Source organism: Vipera ursinii, assembly GCF_947247035.1.
Source record: "Vipera ursinii genome assembly, chromosome: 2".
Lineage (NCBI taxonomy): Eukaryota > Metazoa > Chordata > Lepidosauria > Squamata > Viperidae > Vipera > Vipera ursinii.
This window is the reverse complement of record NC_139513.1, coordinates 25,122,974-25,149,545: the sequence shown is the minus strand read 5'-3', so window position 1 is coordinate 25,149,545 and position 26,572 is coordinate 25,122,974. Positions and strand designations below refer to the sequence as shown.

The 26,572-nt window shown below is 38.9% G+C and overlaps 1 protein-coding gene across 4 annotated transcripts in view; it reads right to left on the bottom strand.

Moving 5' to 3' along the window:
• Positions 1-3,140: 3,140 nt before the first annotated feature.
• The window catches only part of LOC310636302 (L-amino-acid oxidase-like), a gene marked incomplete at its 3' end in the record, with an annotated part of 81,817 nt that continues 58,385 nt past the window's right edge, over positions 3,141-26,572 (bottom strand). For 2 of the 4 annotated variants that reach the window (XM_083356025.1, XM_083356024.1), the window contains exons 2-7: positions 16,299-16,513; positions 13,833-13,945; positions 12,748-12,949; positions 10,244-10,312; positions 6,248-6,384; positions 3,141-4,223 (exon numbers count right to left, since the gene is read on the bottom strand). In XM_083356025.1, the coding sequence (XP_083212151.1) occupies positions 3,464-4,223; positions 6,248-6,384; positions 10,244-10,312; positions 12,748-12,949; positions 13,833-13,945; positions 16,299-16,513 (1,496 nt within the window). Of the gene's footprint in view, positions 4,224-6,247; positions 6,385-10,243; positions 10,313-12,747; positions 12,950-13,832; positions 13,968-16,298; positions 16,514-26,572 lie in introns of all 4 variants that reach the window. The other 2 variants (XM_083356026.1, XM_083356023.1) reach the window with 2 other exon arrangements.

Here is a 26,572-nt window from a genome sequence, read left to right as displayed (position 1 = left end):
AGGAAGTTGAGTCTGGGGCGAGAGATTTGACCTTTTAGCGTTAAACCTTTCCGTTCGGAAGGGGGAAATGGGTCGGATGGTTACTCGCTGCAGACGCTCTGCTGCAGAAGTTTATAACAAACTTATTTGTTGAAAAATACAGGATGTACGGTTTTATTTATGTTAATAACTTATGATTTAATATCATTGATTTTACACAACGCAAATTTCTCTGAATGTGTCCATTTTAATTTTTAATATAGTAAATATCGATAAATATAACCCTTGCACACAGAGGTTCTTTTGGGGTCCTCCATAATTTTTAAAAGTGGGAAGGGTTCCAGAAAGAAAGAAAGAAAGAAAGAAAGAAAGAAAGAAAGAAAGAAAGAAGGAAAGAAAGAAAGAAAGAGAAAGAAACGCTGCTCTACATAAATACTTGTAATGCCATTCTTCCTTGGAGTTGAAATTATAGCCACACAGCCTTGAATGGGTGGAGAAGCTCCTATGAACTGTGCTCACTGCCAATCTTTTTCCTGATAAGAGTCCTTTTTTAAAAAAAAAAAGTGATGGCAAACTGTTTTGCAAGGGAATGGGTGAGGAAGCTTAGCACTAGGTAACATCATCCTCTACTTGTACTAACACTGATGATTTTACCTATTTGGGTAATGAAACGTCTTCAAGTAAACAATCAAGCTCAGAGACCACCAAGGACCCCACATGGGGACTTAGCAGGAAAAAAAAGGTTGACAGGGAAAGTTGTGTATGAGTTAAGTACAAGTAGGGTCATGATCAAACTCCAGAACTGGACACTGTAGCTACTGATTAAATTAGATGTGCCACAATATTTTAGAATATCTTGTCCAGAATTAAAATACATATATATGATGTGTGTGTTTTATTTTATAAACATTTTTAAAGAATAATAATAATAATAATAATAATAATAATAATAATAATAATAATAATAATAATAATTGTTTTAACAGGCTTCAATAATAATTATTCAACAAAATATGTTGTCTGAGTATCTTATTCACTAATACAAATTAAATTCCTAATCCCTAAATCTTTTCTCTAACCATTGATAAAATATATCCCAAGTTTGAAAATATTCTGTTTCTTCTTTTTCTTTCAACTTTAAAGTAAGTCTGTCCATTTCCGCACAGTCTAATATTTTTTTGATTATTTATTCTTCTGGTGGTATTTCTTTGTTCTTCCAATATTGTGCAGATATAATTCTTGCCACTGTTATCACATGTAGAATCAGATATGTACTTTGGTTATTCAGTTTTTCTGGCATTATACCTAGTTAAAAAAATCAATCTTATAGTCTAAGTGTTTCTCTAACATTTTTTCTAACCTAGTGTGGATTATTGTCCAATATCTCCTTGCTTTAACACATGTCCACCACATATGATAATAAGTACCTGGTTTGTGTTTAAATTTCCAACATTCCTCTGACATGTTTTTAAACATTTTTGCTAAACTTGTTGGTGTCAAATGCCATCTCTAAAACATTTTATATAAGTTTTCTTTGTATGAAGCTGACATTGTCAATTTATAGTTTCTTTCCCACAAACATTGCCACTTTTCTAAGTCTATATTATATCCAAAATTCTTTGCCCATACTATCATTGTCTCTTTTACTTGTTCATCTTCCATTTTGAAATTTAATAAGAAATTGTACATTTTTTGATTAAGTTTTCATCAGAAGTTGATCAAACATAGTCTTTATTTAGAATATTTTTGCATGCCCATATTTTATCAAGACTGACTAGATTTGGATGTATGCAGGTTCCCATTGTTGAAAGGCATCCTGGAATTTTCAAATAAATTTTACATTTTATTTTTTCCCAAGTTAAAAATAATGCATTTCTAATACAGTGGTTTTGGAAGTATTTATGTATTTTGTTTTTTCTGTACCATAGAAAAACATGCCAACCAAGTTGCAGGTCATGTCCCTCCAGATACAGCGATCTTTTATTTTTAAGAGTTATCCATTCTTTTATCCATGTTAACACTGATGCTTGATAATATAAAGCCAATCTGGCAAGCCAAAAGCCTCCATTTCCCTTGGCTTCTTGTAACATTTTCAATTTAATTCTAGCTTTCTTTCCTTGCCAGATGAATTTTTGAATTAGAGAGTTTAAATCTTCAAAGAATTTTTCTCCAGTTTTATAGGTATCTTTTGAAATAAAAATAATATTTTTGGTAATATATTCATTTTCACCGTAGCAATTCTTCCTAACATTGACAGAAGAAACAGCATTCTCCTCCCCTTGGAAAGGCCCAACGTAGGGGCTAAAAGGAAGAGAATCATTTCAAGAAAGACCTAAGAAACATTAAAATCTTTGCTGCCTTATTATATCCAAGAAATCCTGTGATTTACTAAACTTCCAGTTTCACTTCCAACAATAGCTTAGAAAACACAGTTTGTGGGATATGGTAAACACCACCGTGCACATTCAAAACCAACTGAACTACCTGGGGATGAAGCAAAAGTTGGACTGTGCTGCCTGCACTAGAGCTATCCCATACTACAAAGAAGAATCAGAACACTCAACCTGACTTCAGTTATTTGTGAAGTGGCTTCTGATCAGAAAAGGAACATTGTATACTATGTATCTTGTTTTTCCAATAAATCAGGATTTTAGCAGCTTTAATTACTCTCATGTGTATATTGCACTTATTTAACATCTCTTATGTTATTTCTAGTTTAAAATCCTATGTACCATTTCCAGTTTCAAAATCTTGACATGATAACTAGAGATTAAAATATTCTATTAAAACAATAAAAGGTAACGGTAAAGGTTCCCCCGCACATGCCTGCTAGTCGTTTCCGATTCTAGGGGCTGGTGCTCATCTCCGTTTCAAAGCCGAAGAGCCAGTGCTTGTCCGAGGATGTCTCTGTGGTCAATAGGATCTAAGAAATTGTGGGCAGGCAGATGGTGGTCACAAATCTAATTATGTCACACATTCATGTTATTGCTCAGGTGGATTCCTGATGGGTTCTCAGAAGCACGATTCACATCTTTTGCTGCTTTCAGCCCTGACTTAATTGTGCTCTCAATCCAACCATGAGGTATGGCTGTATGTTCCCCTGCAAAGAAGATTCTGTCTTCATGTTTAGTGAGCACTTTACTAAAAGTCTTGCCCTGTGATGCACTGTTTTGCCCAGTAAAATGTTACAGAAATGAGAGTTTTAGTAGTATATATATAGATTGTCTTGAGAGGACTTCCTTTCCAAATTGGGGTGGCATGCTAATAATCCTTTTCATTCTGTGGTTTATTTTTGTTTCCTCTAAAATGCTCTCATATATTTTGACATGTTTTGGCTGATATTGAAGATTTTTGATAATTTAGCCAGGCCAAATCTATTTACTTCCCCCACTTCCTTCTGGCTCCAACCTCCTGGGACTAGAGCTCCTAGAATTACCAATTGGTATTCTGGGAATTTTAGTCTGAAACGTTGCTGACCTCCTTCTTAAAGTTCAGAATTCACATCTCTTGCTGCTGACAGCCCTGACTTAATTGTGCTGTCTATCCAACCATGAGCTTTGACCGTATGCTCCCCTGCAAAGAAGATTCTGCCTTCAGGTGTAGTGAGCACTTTACTAAAATGTTGAAACTGGTAGGGAGTGAAGGTGGTTATAGCACCCATAGCATACTCATCCTGGCTCCATTTTTTAATCACTGAGGGATAACAGGACTCCTGGATCTGTTTCTTGGTCAGGTTATGGATTAATGAAAGGTCATTAATGACAATATCAGCACAGTCCTTGAACTCAAGAGCTTCAAAGAAATTGGCATCATCACCAATGACATAAGCTATAATAACCCCAACTCCACCAGTAACGTTCCCGTTAGGGTAGTAGATGAATCGGGATGGAAGATCAGTTGTGGACTTCCCACCCTGAATGCCATCATCCTCCCAAAATTTCTTAGTGCAAGTGAGGAAGATCTTGGTGCCACTTCTGTAGTGGACAGACCGCAAAGCATGCGCTTTGTTTGGCGGAAGGGGTGGTTTAAAATTGATGCGACGGGTGGCCCTTGACGTAGTGCATACAATGACATAATCAGCTGTCACATATGACAAGGTCTTTGCTGCAGTTTGATATGTTACTATGACTTTCTCGGCATTCTGCTGTATCTTGATTACTCGGGCATTGAAATGCACACTTTCCTCAATGGCTCGATACATGGATATAGGCAACTGATCCATTCCACCAACAATTTCATCAAATCTGGAAGACCAAATGGGACAGAGGAAGTAAAAACCTGCTCTGCTAAAATTGGACAATGATATTAGTGAATAAAAAGACATTTTGTCACAAGACGATGAAATGAAAACAGTTCTGGAAAGAAGTTGCCAGCAGATTTGATAGAAAGCTCTATTATTTATTTATTTTTTGCTTATCAAATGTGTTTGCTGCCCATTTCACCATGAGGTGCCTCTGGGCGGCTTACAACATTACAATATCTAGTGATACCATATCAGGGATCTCATCAGGAAGGGCCATTAAACAAAAGATATTACTACCATAATGCTTTTGTTTAATACTTAGATTACATTTTTAATATATTTTATGTAAAAATATTTTACGTTTGAAAGAGAAGATGGCATTATCTCAAGCTGTCTACTCAGAAATATCTGTCAATTAGGACTACGTAAATCTGAGATGAGGGAGAATATAAAAAGGGACATTTATACTTGAGCTGAAATGAACAACTTAGTTCCTATTTACTTGTGCATAGCTTGAATAAGCAAATGCTATACAAGCCTTGATACAGAAACTGACTATGTGAATATTTGCAATGCTAAGCAAAGTTTGCAAAATTCTGATACTTTTTTAGAATTAACTGTGAAATACAAAGGGTAATGTGCTTTGTCTCTTGTAGAATGGTTTAACATGAAATGCTATCTTTATAGTCCAGAACGTTAGTTCCAAGGTTTTTTTTTTACAGGATGCTTCGAAACGAATATGTAGCAACTGTTAATCTAATGGTTTAATTAAAGCAGAGGAGATGTTACACAGAGAACAAGTCCGCACAAATGAGAATCTTCTTCATATGCCATTTCTAACTGATATAAAAATTAATATCTAGCAATAATGTTATATCAACAACCTAAGATATGCAGATGATACCACTCTAATGGCAGAAAGTGAAGAGGAACTGAAGAGTCTCTTGTTGCGAGTGAAGAAGGAGAGTGCAAAAGTTGGGTTGAAACTAAACATTAAGAAAACCAAGATCATGGCATCTGGCCCTCTCAATTCCTGGCGAATAGATGGGGAACAAATTGAGGTAGTGACAGATTTTATTTTCCTGGGCTCCAAGATCACTGCAGATGGGGACTGTAGTCAAGAAATTAAAAGACGCTTGCTCCTTGGGAGGAAAGCCATGGCAAATCTAGACAGCACACTAAAAAGCAGAGACATCACCCTGTCAACAAAAGTGCATATAGTCAAGGCTATGGTCTTCCCAGTTGCAATGTATGGCAGTGAAAGTTGGACCATAAGAAAGGCTGAGCGCCAAAGAATTGAGGCCTTTGAACTCTGGTGCTGGAGAAGACTCCTGCGCGTCCCTTGGCCTGCAAGGCGATCAAACCGGTCAGTCCTAGAGGAGATCAACCCTGACTGCTCTTTAGAAGGCCAGATCCTGAAGCTAAAACTCAGATACTTTGGCCACCTAATGAGAAGGAAGGACTCACTGGAGAAGAGCCTAATGCTGGGAAAGATTGAGGGCAAGAGAAGAAGGGGACGACAGAGAATGAGGTGGCTGGATGGTGTAACTGAAGCAGTAGGCGTGAGCTTAAATGGACTCCAGAAGATGGTAGAGGACAGGAAAGCCTGGAGGAACGTTGTCCATAGGGTTGCGATGGGTCGGACACGACTTCGCAACTAACAACAACAAGCGATAATGTTACCATTATTGATAACTGGCATTTCTTGCAACTGCAATATCATGTTAGAGTTGGTTTCAATTGCCAGCTTGGGGTTTGGGTTAACAGATACCCAACCTAGCCATGCCAGATTTCCTAGCTGCCGCCAGGACTTTAGTTGGCAGCAAAGAGTTAAGGGTTTGTGTGCATTCCCACACCAATGAGGTGAGGATTTGACTGTTTCATGAGCCTGCCCTCTTTCAGATTTTTATCTCCATACCCTTGCAGATTCCCATGGATCCTTTAATGGATAAACAAGGGATTTCATCTTTAAAATGGGACAATGATGAGGAAATCATTTAATCCAAGTGATACAGGTTTGCTTACCTTTTTTCATAAGCGAAGATATCATCATGTTTCAGGCTCTCAATAAAAGACACATAATAGCCAGAATCTGGATTCAGTAAGTCTCCAATCATATCGACAGCTCCACGACTCAGATTTCCTTCTTTAATTAGATACTCCTGTTTTGGGAAGAGAAATTCTGAAATTTGTCTCCAATATATTGTCCAAGAACATCCTTTCAAAGCAAGGAGTTTGATTTCAGATTGTAACTGGTGGGCTGCAAATAGGACAAATTCTTCTAAATCTGAGGAGGTGTTGAGTTAGGGGTTTAAGCACAAAGCAGAATCCTTCTGTTATTGTTCCACTTAATGACCTCCAGGGGAAAAATCTGTCTTTTAAATAACTTCCATTTTGTTGAAAGCAATATACAGGTAGTCCTCAACTGACAACCACAACTGAACCCAAATTTTCTGTTGCTAAGCAAGTCCATTGTTAAGTGAGTTTTGCCCCATTTTATGACCTGCAAAGATCATAAATATGAGTCAGTTACCATGTGCCTTAATTTTCATTACATGACCACAAAGATGCTATGGTTATAAGTGTGAAAAACAGTCATGAATCACTTTTTTCACTACTGTTGTAACTTTGAACTGTCACTAAGCGAACAGTTCTAAGTTGAGGACTATTTCTACATGATGTTCAATAAATGGGATAAAGCTTGAGATGATACGAGCAATGTTTGGGGAAGTGTCAAGCAAGGTTACAATAGGAAGGGATTCTATATTGGGCCCAGAGGGCGGTATCCCTCTGGTTGATCTTTGCCCACCAGGCTTCTGGGTGCTACACCGGCCTCGGACTCAGGGTAGGGGTGGGGGAGTCGCTGTGGTTATGAGGGAGACCTTATGTCCGCAGGAGGCCACCGTTCTTCAGATAGTCGGGTGTGAATCTCTCTTATTGAGGCTTGGTCCTAGGGCGCAGTTGGGCTTGCTGCTGGTGTACCTTTCGCCTAGTCGCGCAGCAGCAGCCCTGCCTGAGCTTCTCGATATCCTCTCGGGGCTGGTGATTGAGTTCCCCAAACTCATGGTTTTGGGTGACTTCAATCTACCATCCCTGGGAGGAGCATCTGAGTTAGCTCGGGAATACATGGCTTCCATGACGGCCATAGACCTGACGCAAGTAATTCATGGACCGACTCATGTGGGAGGTCACACCCTGGATTTGGTTTTTCTATCTAGACGGTGGTTAGATGATCTTGGTGGGGGCTCTCCAATTGTTATGCCCCTGTCATGGACCGATCATCATCTCCTGCGGCTGGTCTTCCGTTTTGCCACTCCCCACCGTGGGTGTGCTGAGCCAACTAGATGGTTCCGCCCCAGGCGCTTAATGGACCCTGAGAGGTTCCAGGCAGCGCTGGGGTTCCCACCTGCCTCCTCTGCTCACAGCTCGGCAGATGCCCTAGTGGAAGCCTGGGAAAGGACGGCCACGGAGGCACTTGACCGAGTTGTACCCTTGCGGCCCCTGACCCGGCGCAGATCCCAGTGGGCTCCATGGTTTTCTGCGAAGCTCCGGGAGATGAAGCGTCGGAGATGGGGCCTAGAGAGCGGTTGGAGGTCCAGCCGATCTGAATCCGACCGATTGCGACTAAGAACCCATATTAGGTCTTATCTCGCAGCGATAAGGGTGGCGAGGTCTAATTACTTCGCTACCCTTATCGCGTCCGCAGATAATTGCCCAGCCACCCTGTTTAGGGTGACCCGCTCCCTCCTTAATCAGGAGGTGAGTGAGGAACCCTTGCAGGGGCGTGCCGAGGAGTTTAGTCAACATCTGTCGGACAAAATCGCTCGGATTCGGACCGGTTTGGACTCCGACTGGGCAGAGTCGGACGATCAGGACACGGGTGGTCTTGTCAATGTTATCTGGGAGGAGTTCGATCCTGTAACTCCGGAGGAAGTGGACAGGATTATGGGGAGGCTGAGCTCCACCACATGTTTATTGGACCCGTGCCCTTCCTGGCTTGTTTATGCAGCCCGGGAGGGGACACGAGGCTGGTTCCAGGCGGTTATATCTGCCTCTTTGAGTGAGGGTAGTTTCCCCGCCACCTTGAAAGAGGCGGTGGTGAGACCTCTCCTCAAGAAGCCTGCCTTGGACCCAGCTGTGTTAAATAACTTTCGTCCGGTCTCCAACCTTCGCTTTCTTGCGAAGGTTGTTGAGAGTGTGGTGGCGCATCAGCTCCCTCTGGTTCTGGATGAAGCGGATTATCTAGTTGCGGCCCTATTTAGACCGGGATGCCTTATGTACGGTCACTCACGCGCTCGTGACCTCTCGTCTGGATTACTGCAACGCTCTCTACATGGGGCTACCCTTGAAGACCACTCGGAGGCTCCAACTAGTACAGAATGCAGCCGCGAGAGTTGTGTTGGAAGTTTCCTGACACTCCCATGTTACACCTCTGCTCTGCGAGCTGCATTGGCTTCCAGTTGTCTTCCGGGTGAGATTCAAGGTGTTAGTAATGACCTACAAAGACCTACATGGCATGGGTCCGGAATACCTTGGGGAGCACCTGCGGCCGGCGTCAACTTCCCTCCACCCAGTACGCTCCCACAGAGAGGGCCTCCTCAGGGTGCCACCGGTCAAAGAATGCCGACTGGTGGCCCCCAGGGGGAGGGCGTTCTCTGTGGGCACGCCGGATTTATGGAACCATCTTTCGGACGAGCTCCGGATGGCGCCTGACCTCTGCTCCTTCCGGCGCGATCTCAAAACCTACCTTTTTGAACAAGCTGGCCTGGCCTGATGGGATGGGGTTGGGTTTTATAAATCGGTTTTAACTTTTTAATGTGTACTAATTTATTCATGGGCATTGTTGTTTAATCATTTTTAATTTTTGTATCTTGTTTTTAATATGTATTGCCCTGTTCACCGCCCTGAGTCCTTCGGGAGAAGGGTGGTATACAAATTAAATAAATAAATAAATAATATATTTTAAAGTTTGTCGTTGTGCATCCATGAATATGCCTGCATTTCAATGCTTTAACTTTGCACATATACATTTAATTTAATGATACACTTATAAAAGTGTACATGCTTATTAAGGTCTAACCACAGGAAAGAAAGCGATTGGCAATTCTGACCCAGAATTTGGGAGGGCAAAGCAGAAGGGGAGTTGTCCAGTCAGACAACATGGTAGCTTGCTGTTTGAACTAATTGCATTCCATCTCATTTATTAAATATAATATGGCCACCCTCTCCATTAGACCAAATCCTTTACAAGCTGCAGTCCAAGTGTCTCAGTCCAGACAGAATGCTTGTTAGCCAGCTTAGAGTTAAATCATCATGAGCACAAAAGAGGACCAAGTTAAGCATGTAGTGCAAACTGTATGTCCTGAGAAGAAAATTTGGTACTTTCTGTGATGCCCTTAATGAATTTTTTGTTGTGCTTCCCTATATTTGTCATCAACAGTCAGGCTTTATGGCAAGCATGTTGTAATCAGTTCAATTAGTATTCAGATTGATTTGGGGAGAGTCAAGTTCTTACTCACCACTTGAAGAACTAAGTTAAAATTGGCCAAACTGGCAGTATCTCTGACTGTTATGCGAGTCAGGTCCGGATACTTTTTAAGAAGGCCATTGCATGGCTTTGAGTGGGTGGGGGGACACAGTCAATTGCCATGAATCCTGAATGACAAGGAGACCCCTCCAACCTGTGTTTTACTGTCTTGCATGTGCAAATAAAAAAAGCAGGTGGATCTTCAATGACACCATTGTCATTGACTGCCATCTTGCTCTTTGGATCACAGCTCATTTTAGTATTTGAAACTCTCAGATGGTTCAGTAAGTAATTTGTCTCATATTCTAATAATACCCTTGTTGTTGTTGTTGTTAGCTGCGAAGTCATGTCCGACCCATCGCGACCCTATGGACAACATTCCTCCAGGCCTTCCTTACCTAATAATATCCTAATATACCTTAAAGATTACTCCACCCCACCCCGCCACAAACTGTACAGTTTGGAGACATGGTTTCAAGGCACAATCCAAATACCTTCATTGAGTAGGTGTCATATTTATTTAGTATGTAGCTGCAGTTAGTCCTTTTTAATTCTTCTACAATCTGAGAATGATTTGGAAAAGATAAAGGAGACATAGAGGAAAGGAAAAGCAAGTTTTTGTCGTTAAAAAGGTATTACATCAAACAAAAGAAAAAAGACAAACATAAAAAAGACAAATGCAGAATCAATATTGACAGAGTAGAGGCTTCCGGTTTGCGCGTGTGGCACTGGCGGACGTGCGAGAAAAAGCCTCTCCCTGCTGTCCGGTCTTTCTTCCTTGGAGAACTCTGAAAAGGGTCAAAAGTCACCCTGGAGGGGTGACCACTGTAAGGAGGCTTTCCCTGCAATCGCAGAAGGGTGGAAGCCCTCTGTTTGATCCAGAGCAGCTCCTCTGGCCCGAAGAAGAAGAGATGGCCGATCACTAAGCCATTCCCTGCCGAAAGCCAAAATCACTGTCAAGCACAACAAAGCAATCTGGAGGATTTGGGTGAGACCTTACCTTTCTTACTTCCCTAATTACTTTCCTGTGGGAGTTTCCTGAAAAATTTCTCCCCCCTTCTTGAAAGATCAGCGACTGCCTACTTGGGGAATTAAAACCTTAATGCCTCAAAAGAAATCAAATGACTAAGCTAAATAACTAAGCAACCTTATTTGTACTTCTGGAATTTTTGGGCCACTAAAAAGTTTTTATTGCTTATTTCTGCGGGGACCTACTACCCTATTTACTGCTAAAAATGGATTAATTGGATAAAAGCCTTATATTTGTCTGGAAAAGGATTTTACATGCTAATAAATAAATAAAAACCTGGTATAGCAAGTAAATCTTTTTTTTACTCTGAGATCTGGCTGTAACAGATTTGTCCTTGACATTATCTTTAAACATAAGAATTGGGAAAATCTGGCACTGAAAATAACCTTTAGGAATAGTGGGGGTGGACATTTACTGACTTTTATTAAAATAACCTCCATTAAAGGCCTATCTGTAAATACTAAAAAAATGGAAGAATATATTCCACCACTTGACTATAAAGTCATACTTGAAATAATTTTGGCAATGACTGCAGAAATAAAAGCCAGACTTAAAGACAAATCTGACAGCATAAACTCACCTAATGAGACTCTGACTTCAATTGACGAACTGACAACCCAAAAACTAACAGAGGATGAGGAAATCAACAACAAAATAGGGGACTCTAAAGAACAACAAGTACAATCTACTGAGAGCCTTGATGCCCAAACTTTGATTTCAACTACAGTATAAAGCCTACAATTCAACAAACAACAGAAGCTGAAGATAGCAATACTAAGATGTAGGATGCCAAAGGCCTTCAAATACAATACATTAAGACTTCAACCAACCAAACAATAACTACAACACCAGACATGACCTCTTACCTAAGCCAGATGGAACTGAAAGGAGAAGACCAGACTGAATTAATGACAACTGTACTATACCAAACATGGAGATTTATTAGAACGAAAATTTAATGACTATAAAGGGGTCACTCTCTTTGAAAAAGTGATAACTGGATGGTCTCCCTGGATTCAAACAACGTTTGAAAGGGAGACACATTTGAGAAGTTAAAGGCAATGATATGGAAACCTGCCTGGCACAAGAAGAAAGCTAGTGTTAGATTTAAAAAAATGGGTGTTTTGTTTGTAAATGTTGAGATTTGTAATAATAAAGCTTAAATTTTCTTTTAATGGGCCAAGGGGAACTGTTAAAAGATATAAACTGATTTTATATTTAGGATCTAGATTTTTAAGGGAATGAAAATTAGCTACTAGAGCATAACTTTGAATTATTTATAGAACTTGGAATGACACAATAAAACATGCTTTGTTAATTATTGATGAATTGCAAAGATGACAAATAGAATATGTTTAATGTATTTAATGCTCACTTCTATTTTCCCACAACAACCTTGTGAAATGGGATGGGTTGAGAGAGAGGAGCTGGGCCAAAAGCAAGATTATGGACTATTCCTTCCTTGATTTTAGTTTATGCATTTTAAGTGAAATAAATAGCCCAGAATAATTCGTTTCTACTAATGAACCTAGAGAAATCGAAACAGGACCAGATAAACTTTAGCAAAGAAGAAACAATAACCTATTCAAGGAACTATCAAGGAAAAAAACCACATCCCAACCATGATTGATAGGCCTAACTACCATATATAATGAACCAAGAAACTCCACCCTCCCCTTGCTTTGATCAGGCTACCCAAGCTGCTAACAAAACACTTGCAGGAAAGCAATCAAGAATTCAACAATTATCATTTTGTCAAGATGGGAACCCTCCCTGGACATTAAAAAACAGGCAGGGCCTATTATGGCCTCCACCTTGACTTTTTTGACCATACCCTGAGGACAGCTCTGGATTCTAAACTAATTTTGGAGAGTGTGTTTGGAACCTTCTGTCTATATGATTCACTGCTTGAAACAATCCATAGTGAAAATTTCCGGATTAAAAATAAATTTTAGGACTTATCTGAACCTTTCCGAGGGATTCTCGATATAGCTGCCCAGCGCTTTTGCCTTCTTCTGAAGGCTTCACAGGATATTTCAAGAGGCCAGGGTCTTTCTTGACTTCCCATACTCTCTTCCTGATGTTTTTGATAAAATACCAGGCATTCTCAGTTTCTTGAACAAATTCGTTCAATTCCAGACCAAACTTTCTGATATATTCCCGGGCAATCCTGGGGAGAGGAAAGGAGAAAACAGTGAAAGAAAGAAAAAATAGAATGATGTATAGTTCTGTGCAGAAGATTGTATCTGATTATTGAGAGAATTAAGGTGCAAATGTGAAGGTCAAATAATTATTCTGTCATCATTTCTGGAGCATCACTATCTCACTTTGCTTTCCATATATAAAGAAAAACTGTACACATTTAGCCAGAACTTCCAGTTTCAACACAGCTTTTCCCCTCCATAAAAAAAAGAGCTACCAATTGAGAAGAGAGAAAAAACCAACACAGAAAAACAGCAACAATTCTCAAATTGCTTGATAAACCCTTACAAACCATTGTCTTACCAAAATGATTCGGGCTTATTTTTCTCACATGAATAGATACATGGATGAAAGATAAGGTCAAAGAGAATGATTCCAATCCAAATTAAACTTATTTTATTCCCAGTTATTTGTCCTTCTAGGCCACTTTTTTTGACTTCTCAGTGGAGCCTACAGTCTTGGGATTTCCTAGTAGTCTCCCATCCAAGCACTAAACAATATCACGTTGGGCCTGCTTAGCTTTTTTGAAAGCCAAGCTAGATGTTTCCACCTAATTTGTCCTCTTACTTCTAAAGAAAATTAGCTTAACCAATCCTGTGAATGTTCCAGGAGCAATATTCCATTCCATTCCTTATCACGTTTGTCCTGTTCGTTTAGTATAAATTGCTGTGAGCTCTGCTGCCAAGTTTTAAATAGCTAGTGAACCACCCTTACAAATATGTGGAATTTAATGCTGGCTGACATTCCCAGAGTCTAAAATAGCAATGCTGTTACGGGACATACCTCCACGACCATCCAGTCTTAGTATGCAAGGAGAAGAGATAAGTAAACATGATCATCTCACATCTCACCTGTGTTTCTCAGGTAAACGCATGGGCCCGAGATTGGCATACCAGCCTTCTTCGACATTTCGATGAGTCCTCACTCGTCCTCCCACACGTTCACTGGCTTCAAGAACTGTCACCTGAAGGCAAATAGGAAAGCCACTGCCTCATTTTGACAATGATTTATTACTAAAACCTCTCTGCTCGGCTGCTTTGTGACTTATTTTGGGGAGACTTCATAGCATTGGCTTTGAGGTGTCAGTATTTTATGGTTGTGGACACTCTTCCCTTCCCTAAGGTTCCTTACCACAAGTTGCCATTTTTCTATGTTAACTGTTCTTCTCAACATTTGTCATCTTTCCCTTCTGACACTCAAGAGACCTTTCTCATTAGTGTTCCTTGAGGCACCTTCCCCCAATAGAGTCCCAACAGTTCAAATAGTGGAACTGCAATGTTGAAATTTGTTATGCTTGACAATTATTGGAAGTTCTATCCCATTTATTTGCTTTCCACCATTTTTTTTGTGCAGTGAATATTTTGTGTGAAATAGCATTTGAACTTCAGATGTCCCACCTGAATATGTCTTAGAATCTAAGGAGATCTATTCTTTGCAATCAGGACTTTTTCTTTTCTTTGTCTTCTTTGTTTTAATCAATTTAAACTTGGTTTAGTAACATTTTCTTTATTTATTGAAAAGTATTCTAAACAGCATGATGACCGTTGCAGTCATTGTGCAATACAAACTGAGTTTCTCCCTCCTGTGAAGTTTCATAGCCCACATCAAGATGGACCACTGCAGCCACAAAAAAAGTTCTATGCTAACACCTCAGAATCAGCCATCAGAGTCTACACTTTTGCTATGCTCAGATGACTTTCTGGACAAAATGTATTATCCTTAGTATTCTGGATCTCTGCTAAGTAGTATGTCCCATTCAAATGGTCTATGTCTTCAAACTTGGCTGTTCTGTGTCAAGCAGATGGGATTGCTGGTTCCACGTGAGACAGCCAGAATAAACTCAAATGGATGGCATAAACAAATTACTTTATTCACAGGCATCCTTATCTCAAGAACTATCAGTTACAGCAAAGGTTCTTCTGGAATGTAAGCTCATAATCTGGATCCATCTCATTAAGTAAAAGAATGATGAACCTTCCCATCCTGTGCAAGGTTACATGTTGAAATGGAGCTTGTTATCACCCAGCCTCATGGCTAGGGTTCATCCAGAGAGATAATACAAAGACAAAGCCAGGAAGTCCTGCCATAAACTATGAAGCTGCACCCAATTAACTAGGTAAGCATGGTATTCACTAAACAGCTATACTACAATTCCTATAAGCCATCTCTTGAGGAAATAGTATTTAACCCTGTAAATGCTACATGTTCTTACATACAATGCTGCTAAGGATGCTGTATTAACCCTGTAAATGTTAAATACACTAACACAGTTATTAAGCATAAGCTCTGTCCAAATTGTTACATATTGGTCCAGCACATTGACCCTTTTATGACTTGTGGACTTCAACTCCTAGAATTCCTCAGCCAGGTATGCTAGCTGAGGAATTCTGGGCTTTGAAGTTCACAAGTCATAAAAGGGCCAAGTTTGAAGACCCGTGGTCTATGGCCATTTCAGTGTCCAACAGATCCACATGGTTTCCAGAGGATGCTTGGGAATTTTCCTGACAATCTTGCACCTTGTGAATTCCTGAAGATTGCAGGGCAATGGATAGGATTGCCCCTCCAATCACTCTCTAGTTTCTAAGGTCAAGCAACACTTTGGTTTCCCAGATGAAGCAAGTGAAGACACTTGGAGCATAAATAGGACAAAACTAAAAATGGAGATGACTGCTTTTGAACCCACACTTGACTTGGCTATCAATATGTGATGCCCAGGGGATCTCCTCTCTTATTTAAGATCATCTCTCTTTGGGATGAGGGGTCACCAATAAACAGATGGCACTTAATTATCAATCACCATCCTAGGCTAAGCTGAAGATGCTGTGAAAATAATCAACTAATGTTTGGAGGTTGGATGGGAGAATGGGTAATATATACTACTTAAGTGATGATCTGCTTTTCAAATTAGATTAGTATCTCTGTCCAGAATGCATTTTTTTAATGAGTGGATGCTGTCAGATTCCTAGGAACCTGTACCCCAAGGAAGTATCTGTGAAGGCAGGTGAGGGTAAGGGTTAGAAATTCTGCTAGCTACAAGAATGGAATGGAGGGAGAAAATGCCAAGTCTTGCTGAACCTATTCAATGTCATCTACATATTCTCTCCATTGAGGTGCTCATCAATGGGACTGGCAGCCAAAAACGTCAAGATGACATCTATGAATGTACAGTGAAAATCTGTCCTTTTCTATTTGCATCCTGATGGACATAAAAAGGATGGGGCTTCAATTGCATGGTTGTAGATGCCAACTTGACTTTTTGCTAAATGATGCTGTTGTTGTCGAAGCAAATTGTTGATAGACAAAAATCAGTGGCTTACCTTATGTCCAGCCCCTGCAAGAACATAGGCTGCACTAAGCCCAGACATTCCTGCACCTACAACCACAACATGTTGTGGGTTTGATGTGTTTTTCAGACCATTTCTGGCGATCTCCACAAATTCTTCATAGTCACTTTCTCGGAAGCATTCCTCTAGGGGGCTTCTGTCATCTGCACAGCTTCCCAAGATAGCCAAGAACAGCAGTAAGAACATAACTGGATAAAACACATACAAAAATGGAATATGTATAAGGATGGCATTTTCCTGTTTTTTCTTATTCTGGATTTTTTGCCTCTGGTTCTGTTCATTTGTTTCATTATGTATCATTGAACCACCTTCTAACCAGAGTTCCTGAGGTCTCCTACGCTACATCTAAACTGCTATAAAATGAGCAAAAATGGACACAGAGTCATTCCTTCTGCTTCTCTGGTCACACAAAGGACCTCATCACAAATAAGTCCTCTTCTACCCAAGCTTAACTCCTTTTGATTTCAATGTCCATCTTCTTTTCTCGGCAGCAGTGTGAAAGGGGTTGATACTTGGAAGGGGTTTTGCTTCCCAATCCCAAGCATTTTCTTGGCGGACTCTTATTCAAATTCTTACTTGCTTAGGTTTTTGAGATTATCCTTCCAACTAGCTGTTATAATACCTATAATGAAATTAATCTGGCCTGAAAATTATACTCAGGTAAATGTTAGTGCTTCACAGAATATGCTTCCATATGTGAACAACTCCTCTGCCAACTTTTTGGGGTTTTGGGGGTTTTACTGGCAGACAGAAGAGACAGTAAGGAAAAACATGCTTCCAAATTATTTCCCTTTGTGTTCAGACACAATATTTTGTTAATAATTGTGTTACAGAAATAAAATCCATTGAGACGCTGTAGGACCAGGCATTTTCCTCTGATAGACTCCCATCATCCTTATGGAGGAAGGAACCAGGTTAAGGGAGGTTGGCATGGGTGTTACAGCAGTGTTAAGGAACAATGCAGAGAAAAAGTGCAACTCCAAGTATATAGATCTATGTCAGGTTTCTGCCACCTAATACCTTCAGGATGGGTTGGATGGGGTAGAATCAAGCTCATATGAAACGTTAATATCACTTTATAATGCCTGAATATTGCATCCAGTTTTGGTTGCTATGATATAAAAAAGATGTTGAGACTCTAGAAAGAGTGCAGAAAAGAGCAGCAAAGATGATTAGGGGACTGGAGACCAAAATATATGATGAACGGTTGCAGAAATTAGATATGTCTAGTTTAATGAAAAGAAGGAATAAGGGTGACATGATAGCAGTGTTCCAATGTCTAAAGAGCTGTCACAAAGAAGAGGGGGTCAACATATTCTCCAAAGCATCTGACCATAGAACAAGAAGCTAATCAAGAAGAGAACCAACCTAGAACTAAGGAGAAATTTCCTGACAGAAAAATTAACAACTTGCCTCCAAAGGTTGTGTGTGATCCCAACACTGGAGGTTTTTAAGAAGAGATTGGACAATCATTTGTCTTGAAATGTCATAGGATTTCCTGCTTGAACTGGGGATTGGATTAGAAGTGGATATTTGGTAGTCTGATGCTCTTCCAACACTGCCATTCAAACTTTCATGCACTGACATTAATTGATTTTGTACACAATTTTCTCCCCCCCAATATATTTTAGTGATCTTTTAAAACATAAATCACTTAATAGTTGGTAAACAGTGTGTTTGCTGGGTTTACATTTGTAAAGAAAAATCATTAACAATTGGTTTCTATAATCCATAATCAACACAGTACATTTAGTTAAAATCTCCTTTCCCCCAAAATGTCTTCTTTGCAAACCTTGAAACAATACAGTTCTTATTATTTTAATAAAAGTTACATATATGATTTTTTCCCAATATTCCTAGAAATAATGATCACATCGATATAATATTTCTTTTCTATCTAATCATTCTGGTTGCCTCATCTTATATCCTGCTATAGTCTGTATTTAGATTTGTTTGTCCCATAAAGTTCAAAGTATTCTTGCTGGTTAAGATTTTCTCAATAGATAATTACATTTAAAGATTTAAATCCATTTTCCCCATATAAACCATCTCAACACTTTTACATTTCTTAAAGAATAGGTAAAAAACAGTAAAGGGAAGGAAAAATGAGCAAGAGTATAGAAACATAAAAAGTAAAATACTACTTAAAATATATATTCCTCCTAAGCTAATATATATATATATATATATATATATATATTCATTCCCAAAATTTCTTATTCTTTTTAACCATGATTAAAAATATATTTAATCTTTAAATATTCCATTTAATGTGTCTAGTCATCTAATGCTTTAACTCTTATTCAAAACATTTTTTCTTTTTTATACATTATAATTTCCCTAAATTCAGACACATTTAATTATCTAAAACATTTCCTTCATCATTTCAGCAATAGTTTCTTACTTATATCAAGAAATAAAATAAAAAGAGGAAAAAAAGCATACGGTATTATTTAAGGAATTCATCTCTCTTAGAATGACATATGTATTCAGAATCTTTTCTATTTCTTTAACCATAGTCAAACAAATGTTTCTTTTTTAAATATTCTGTCTGGTAAATCCCATCGTCTATTTTCTTAATTTTCACTTTGATCTTTTTCCTTTGACCAGTATCTTGATCAATGTGTTTTGCTGAATAAAAATGTTTTTCCATATATTCATATATTCATATACTCTTTATGTGAGGCTTTTGCCTTCCCATGTTTCTTGAAAATCTTTTTCTCTTTCTCCTTCTTTGCTTCTCTTATCACTTCCTTTCCCTCTGATGTTTTCAACTTCTCTACATTCCATTTTATTCAATCTGTTTTTTTGTCCTCAGATTTATTTTGTAGTCTTAAGGGATGAGTTGTTTTTTCCATTTCTTGTAATTTTTCCCCCCATTAGGATTAAATCATGTTTTCTTGCTTTGTTAAGTTCCGTCTTTGAGTCTCTATTTTCAATTTTATGTCCAATTATTTGTTTTGTCTGCTCCTTCTCTGTTGTTTTCTGGAAGTTTTTTTGTTGTAAAGTTAACTTAGAGATAGATTGATTTGTATTTTAAAAGTTATTTTGCATTTCTTTGTGATTTCAACTCAGTGTTATTTGAATTAATTGCAGTATACTATATATCTCATCCTGAGAGGTATTTATGTTTTCTTGGTGTGTTCTGTCTACATGTCTCTGATCCACGATGGCCAAAAGTTGAAGTTTTCCTTGTTATCTGCAAATAGCTTTACAGTCCCGGTTAAATAGATATTTGTAATCCAAAGAGTTCAAAAAAGTTTTTCCCCCCTAAAGTTTGTAATTCTCTCTTTGTCTGCAGCCCAGAATGTTGTCTTTTTTTCTAACCGCCATTCTTTATTATTAAAGCTTTGAAGGTCACAAACACAGATTAGTTTTTCCCAGGTTTTGGCAAGTTCTCTATGGAAATCATAGCTATCATAATCTTCATCCACCACTAGGTGTCAGCATCTATTTAGTTTTCAATATGAACAATGGTCTTTAAAATGAGAGTCTTAACCATTCAACAATCTTAAACTTGTCCAAAGTTAAATTTTAGCTTTCAAGTTTATAAATTTATTTCACTACCATACATTTTGATCCTCCATAGAAATTTTAATTCGTCGCTTCCATTAGTATAAGGATGAGGCAGAAATCCCCCTCCTTCACTTTCGGAAGTATTTTACTTCTTGGGATCTTTTCCAGGAAATTAAGTGTAGGATAGAAAATGGAAAATCAGATTCCTCACCCAGTTTCAAGCACGCTGTTTACTGTAGTGCTGGTTAGTTCTTTTGGACTCTGGTTGCAAGGAGCTTGGGCTGATCGATGAAATACAGCCTTTCTCTTGTTGGGTTAGAAGACTTTCCCCAAGATGAATGGAATGACCGCCGTCATTCCAGAGTCGCCACGGGTGACTTGGACCCATTAGGGTCTCCAGGCAGGACGAAAGTTAGCCGCGAGGGTATGTGACCAGTTGCTACCGTGCAGGACCAGAAGTCCAATTTTGTACACAATTTTCTACCTCTATGCTACCCTTTGAAAGGGTTGGTAGCCAAACCTGTACATGATATGCCATTTTTTTTCCTTCATAGATCTAGCCAAAGGCATTATTATACAGGCAGTTGTATTTTCAATTCCTTTCCTAACAAATTCCTTACATGCAGTTCACTTGGGCTGGTATTTTCATTGAGCCATTCACCAAAATTTTCCTTACCCTGAACACTTGCTGACATCTCTCAGAAAAGATTCAAAGGCATCTGGATTTGATGTGATTCCTCAGATCTCATTTATTTACAGCACTGAAATGCATGGCTGTCATATCAGACAGAGCTGAGACTCTGGGAGATGTACAAAAAGCATCAAGCAGCAAACAAAAAAGAAACAACACACAACATCAAAAGCTAATGAAGCAATTACATGTTGATTAGAATTGAAATATATTACAGATAGTCCTTGTCAAAGTTATGATAGACCCTGAAAAAGGGATTTATGACTTGGATTCAAAGTTCTAACATCCAGATGCCCACATTTTGGGCATTCGGCAACCAGCTTGCATGTACTGCCACATAGTCACATGACTCTGCTTTACATTTTTTTCCTGGAAACTTGCATTTATTTCCATTTTCTGGGGAAAAAACACCTGATAGCAAACAATGGGTTTGCTTAATGACCATGGCATTTGCTTAACGGCTCCTGCAAAAAACCCCTCAAAAATTAGGTGCGGTCATGTGGTGACCTATTTTATGACTGTCATGACTTATGACCAAATTTGCTAGCTCAGTTTCATTTGTAAGTTGAGGACCACCTATATAGCTCCTGTAAATTGGAAATTCTGCTCATCCTGACCCAAAAGTCTGGGGTGTGACAAGAATCAAGGTCTCTTTAAGAAAAAGGTGAAAGAGGATCAGAAAAGGAAAAGGAGGCAAGGTTTTCATGCAGGAATACAAACTAATTTGAGGGCTAATCCACATGGAGCTCTGTTTCCATCTGTCCTGTTTGCCATCATTCTCTCCCTAAATACTGAAATGGAAGATCTGTAACTTGAATTGGCCACGGACAAGGAGCGTATATTGGAGTTGGTGACCCTTTGAGAGCTATATGCAACGAAATTTCATTTTGATGTATGCCGATTGGTGTACATTCAAAGTGACAATAAAGTTGTTGTTGTTTTGTTGTTGTTGTTGTTGAAAGAGCCAGGTTTTGTCTTCCTTTTTGAAAGCCTATTATAGGATTATGGCCTACTGGAGTCTCCATTCCAAGGGGTGAAATCAAATCCTTTTTTTGAAGCTTCACAGAGGCTGATAATATCTATCCATTATGATGAGTACCTGGTGATATCCTTATTCTTGCTATCACATAATACACAAACACAGGAACAAATGTACTGCTAGGCTTGGCCTGGCATGGAAAGGTGAGGCAATGCAATAAGAATGCCATTAGAAGCTGCTGACTCAGTATCTAAAATAGAAGAAGAGAACCAATGGCCTTTCAAATATTACTGAATGAGGGGCATTGATTTGGGATGCTGGGATGTAGCAATGATAAACCCCTCAGAGTTCCTGAGTACCCCTCCCCCTTGATCTACCTAAAGGATTGGAGACAGGGTCATTTTCTACCCGGAGAATTGCTCAGGGCACCGAGCATTGGATATGAGGATCTTTAGTGCCTTTGGTCAACATGCTATAGTTGGAAAGCTGACCTTTATCTGAATGAGATTATTCATTTCATATATACATACATGCATCCCAAAGGGCTCCTCTGTCTAGTTCCGGGCTTAAAATATGCTCGGCTGTTGCTTAAATCATACTTTACTTTCTCAGCCTATTGATGGGTGTAAAGAAGAAGGCTCTGCTTTAATAAGTTGCATCATTAAAGCAGCACACTCTTAATGTGATTCTTAAAGGTCTGCTACATGCAGCTTGAGATCACAAATAGAGGTGCAGCTTTCTAGGCCTGTTGATGGCTCCAAACGTTTTCCCAAAGCATCCCCAATGTGGAATGCACACTGTTTTCCTGGAAATGTTTCTTTCTATGTTCATGGCAATTCTATCAAAATTTTCCAAGTTAAAAAATAAATATATTTCTTTTCCATGGTTGTTCTGGGAATTATCCCATCTCTTCTCCTCCATGAGATGAATGCTTACTGTGTTGTTGTTTTTTTTTTAAAAAAAATCTCACTTTTTAAGTTTGGAAGTTGAGTCACAACAACTGGATTTCTTTTCTTTTTGGTTTGAAACATTTCACTGCTTATCCAAGTAGCTTCTTCAGTCATATACTCGCTTTATAAGCAAAGTTAGATGGCATTTGACTACAAATGTAAAGAACATTTTGAACTTTGCTGGAAAATCGCTGCAGGCTCCCACTTGTGACCTGATTGTGAATTGAAATGATGACTATTCTGTCTTGTTGCTGATGCCAATTAAGCCAACTGCTTTCTTAAAAGTATTTCATTAGAGGCGCCTGGAATATGCCAGACTTGGGGAAGTTACTTCAAATATTCTTTAAAGAATATTTATGACTTCTGTTTTTTTTTTCATCTTAGAATTCTTATAGTCTGTCATTCCAAAACTGCATTCCCCACCCTTTTTCCTCATGTTCTGCTGTCTAAATTCTTTTCTTGATTGACTCCAACGATCAAATTAACTCATACACATGCTAAAGCCAAGGGCAGTGGGCACCCATGGAAAGCACCCATGTCTGGTTAAAGTGTCCCTCAACAAAGCACAGAAACATTCTCAGAACGTAACTAAAAGAATTTAGTTTAATTCTTTAGAATTTGAATTCTCTTCAGCTTCTGGGATTATATTAACTAAGTAATGCTTAATTGTAATTCTATGTCATATTTATTAATAGCTTATTGCTCTTTTGTTGCATTGACTGCACGAGTTGCTATTGTATAACAATTAGAATTGTCTTACTGAACCAGTTTCTACATTCATAAATAAAAATTAATTAATAGAATTGGAGATTCAACCTACAGGAAGGCAAATTGGATTAAAAAAAACCTTTAAAAATCCCATTTGAAATAAGATCTTATTTCAATTCAGTGTTTGAAAAGGATCTGCAGAGATAGCTTGGTTCCAGATTTTGGCCACAAAGAATAGGCAAAAGGATGAGGATGAGGATGAGGAAAAAAGAAAAGGAAAGAGAAAAGAAATTTAAAAAAGCAGAATTCACACTTAAGTGGCTGTCTCTTAGAGGTTAATAGCCATCCAGTCATGAAGCTTAGTGGATGTTTTAGGCCAGAGGTCTTCAAACTCGGCCCTTTTATGACTCATGGACTTCAACTCCCAGAATTCCTCAGCCAGTGTGCCTGGCTGAGGAATTCTGGGAGTTGAAGTCCATGAGTCATAAAAGGGCCGAGTTTGAAGACCCCTGTTTTAGGCCATGCTGTCTTTCACTGAATAATCTATTTAACAAAATAAACCAGTTTCTTAACCTTAGCAACTTTAAGATGTGTGGACTTCAACCACAGAACTCCATGTTGGCTGGGGAATTCTGGGAACTTGAAGTCCACACTTCTTAAAGTTGCCAAGCTTGAGAAATCCTGGAATAGATACATGGCCAAACTGGAGGATGGATATGCCAATGGCTATGAGTGACCTGAAAGGACTCTGAATGAATAAAAATAAATAAATAACATCCTTTAAGCTGTATTTACCCTATAAACACTGTGGGGGCATTAAGAGACTTCCTGCAAGACTGGTTTGATTCTTCTTCAGGATGGATATGCCAATGGGTATGAGTGACCTCAAACGACTCTGAATGAATACAAATAAATAAATAACATCCTTTAAGCTGTATTTACCCTACAAACGGAATTGTAACACTATGGGGGCATTAAAAGACTTCCTGCAAGACGGGTTTGATTCTTTAGCATAAAAGTGGAAATGAGGGAAAGAGAATCTGAAACAGCAGGTACAACATTGTGCAGATGATTAAATGTTTTCTCTGTTTATTGTTTTTCTAGCTCAGCTTGAAGCAGTACTCTAAAAAATTGATTTAATTGTCTGAAACGTAATTTGTGAACAGGTTGCTATTTTTACTTTTAAAGACTCCCTTGTTCAGTTGATGTTCATCAAAGAATGCTTGCTTAATTGGTCATTGGCTTTCTAATTGTTTACTGATAGTCCTCAATTTACAACCAGAACTGAGATTGGAACTGCAGTTGTGAGTTGTTGCGGTCATTAAGTGAGACACCCAGGTGACTGCTTTGCTCAATAATCGCATTCCTGGACTTCTGGTTTGCCATCGCGGCATTGGCGGATGCATAGAGGCGAGCTCCGTCTCCAGAGTCCGGTTTTCTCCTGCTGGGGGACCCTGAAAAGGGTTAGAAGTTGCCCTGTAGGGGCAACAAGCAAGGAGAGGACCCCTGCTTGATTGCAGAAGGGCCACAGCCCTTCTGCTTGATCCCGAGCAGTTCTTCAAACCGATGGGAAAAAGGTCGGCCATAGCAATATGGCCCGTCACTCAGCTGCTGACAGCTAAAGTCATACTTACTACAAGCACACTGAAAGTGGGTGAGATTTTATCTTCTTTCTACCCTAAGTACTTTCCTGTAAAAGCTCCTTGAAGTACTATCCCCCTGTGAGGAGAGAGGGAAGGGAATTTCTACCCCACCCTCCAAGAATAGAGTCATCTGTCTCCCCAGGGGAATTAAGCATCAAAAAGAACAATTTTAATCTAATTGGATTTATATGCCTCTGAAACTTGGGGACCCTAAAATGTCCTATTCTTACTGGAAATTCTTGTTATTATCTGCAAAAAAGAAATAAAATTGGAAAAGAACCCCCAAAAGTTTGGGATTTAAAAAACCTTAAATGGTACCAGTGACATCTTGTGGTGAAGCTTGGTATGGCAATTTGTTATTTCCTAAAAAGAGACTGGGGGATCATGGGGGATTGTAATGCTAAAGTAGGAAGCCAAAAGATAACCGGAATAACAGGCAAGTTTGGCCTTGGAGTACAAAATGAAGCAGGGCACAGGCTGATAGAATTTTGTCGAGAGAATACCATGGTCATAGCAAACACTCTTTTCCAACAACCTGAGAGACGGCTCTACACATGGACATCACCAGACAGTCAACACAGAAATCAGATTGACTATATGCTCTGCAGCCAAAGATGGAGAAGCTCTATACAGTGAGTAAAAAACAAGACCAGGAGCTGACTGTGGCTCAGACCATAAGCTTCTCATTGCAAAGTTTAGGCTTAAACTGAAGAAAGTAGGGAAAAGCACTAGAAAAGAGACTTGGCTCACAGCCCAGACCTAGATAAGACTGTCCTGACCTTGGCACTATCCAACTGTAAGAGAACAGCTGGGTAGTCAAACTGGCCTACCTAAACTGTGAATGTAAACCCTTACTGATTTATGTTTAACAAACAACTTCTACTAGAAAAACTGTTTACAAATACTCAAAAGAGATGGACGAAGACCAGCAAAAAAATCCTCTCCATGCTAAAAGCAATACATGAAACCATACTTGCAGCTTGTGACAAAATGAGACTTAAAATAAAAGACCAAGACACCAGCTTAGGTGCACAAAGCCAAATTTTGATTGCAACTAAAGAATCAACAATGTGGAAGACAGCAGAAGAAGTGGAACAGCTAAATATTAAGACAGCGGACTCAATTGACCAATACGTATAGCTGATGGATAATCTAGACAAGGAAGTGACAATATTGAAAATGGAAATGACTTTCTATACAAACCAGAAGAAATTTCAGAAAGAAGAACAGATTGAATTAAAGACAAATATACCAGAGCAAATATGGGGGACTGGAATCACAGGGCGACAATTTAATAAATACAAATGGGCCAGTACTTCCAGAAAACTGGCAATTAAATGGTCTTCTTTGATTCAAATAACACATATAAAAATGGAGGGAGATTTATTTGATGATCTAAAAGCGTTGATATGGAAGCCTAGTTGGCAAAGGAAGAAAGGTGGAATGAGGTTGAAAATTGGGGTTTTGATTTATTAGAGGGGACTTTATATTGTCGGTTAGAGGGTTAAAAGGAGATGCTGAGACAAGGGGAATTTGGGTTATTAGAGTCAAAATAGTTGAAACTTAGTGGAAAATAAGGATTTGATTTGTTTAATATTGAAAAATTAGATTTAAAAGGGAAATGAAAATTAACTATCAGGAATATGTTCGATTTATTGACTAACCCAGGCAATATATATAATGGTTTTGATCTATTAAAAGGGGATATTTTATTATTAAGTAGAAGATTTAATAAGGTGGGAAATAGAAAAATTTTAGGA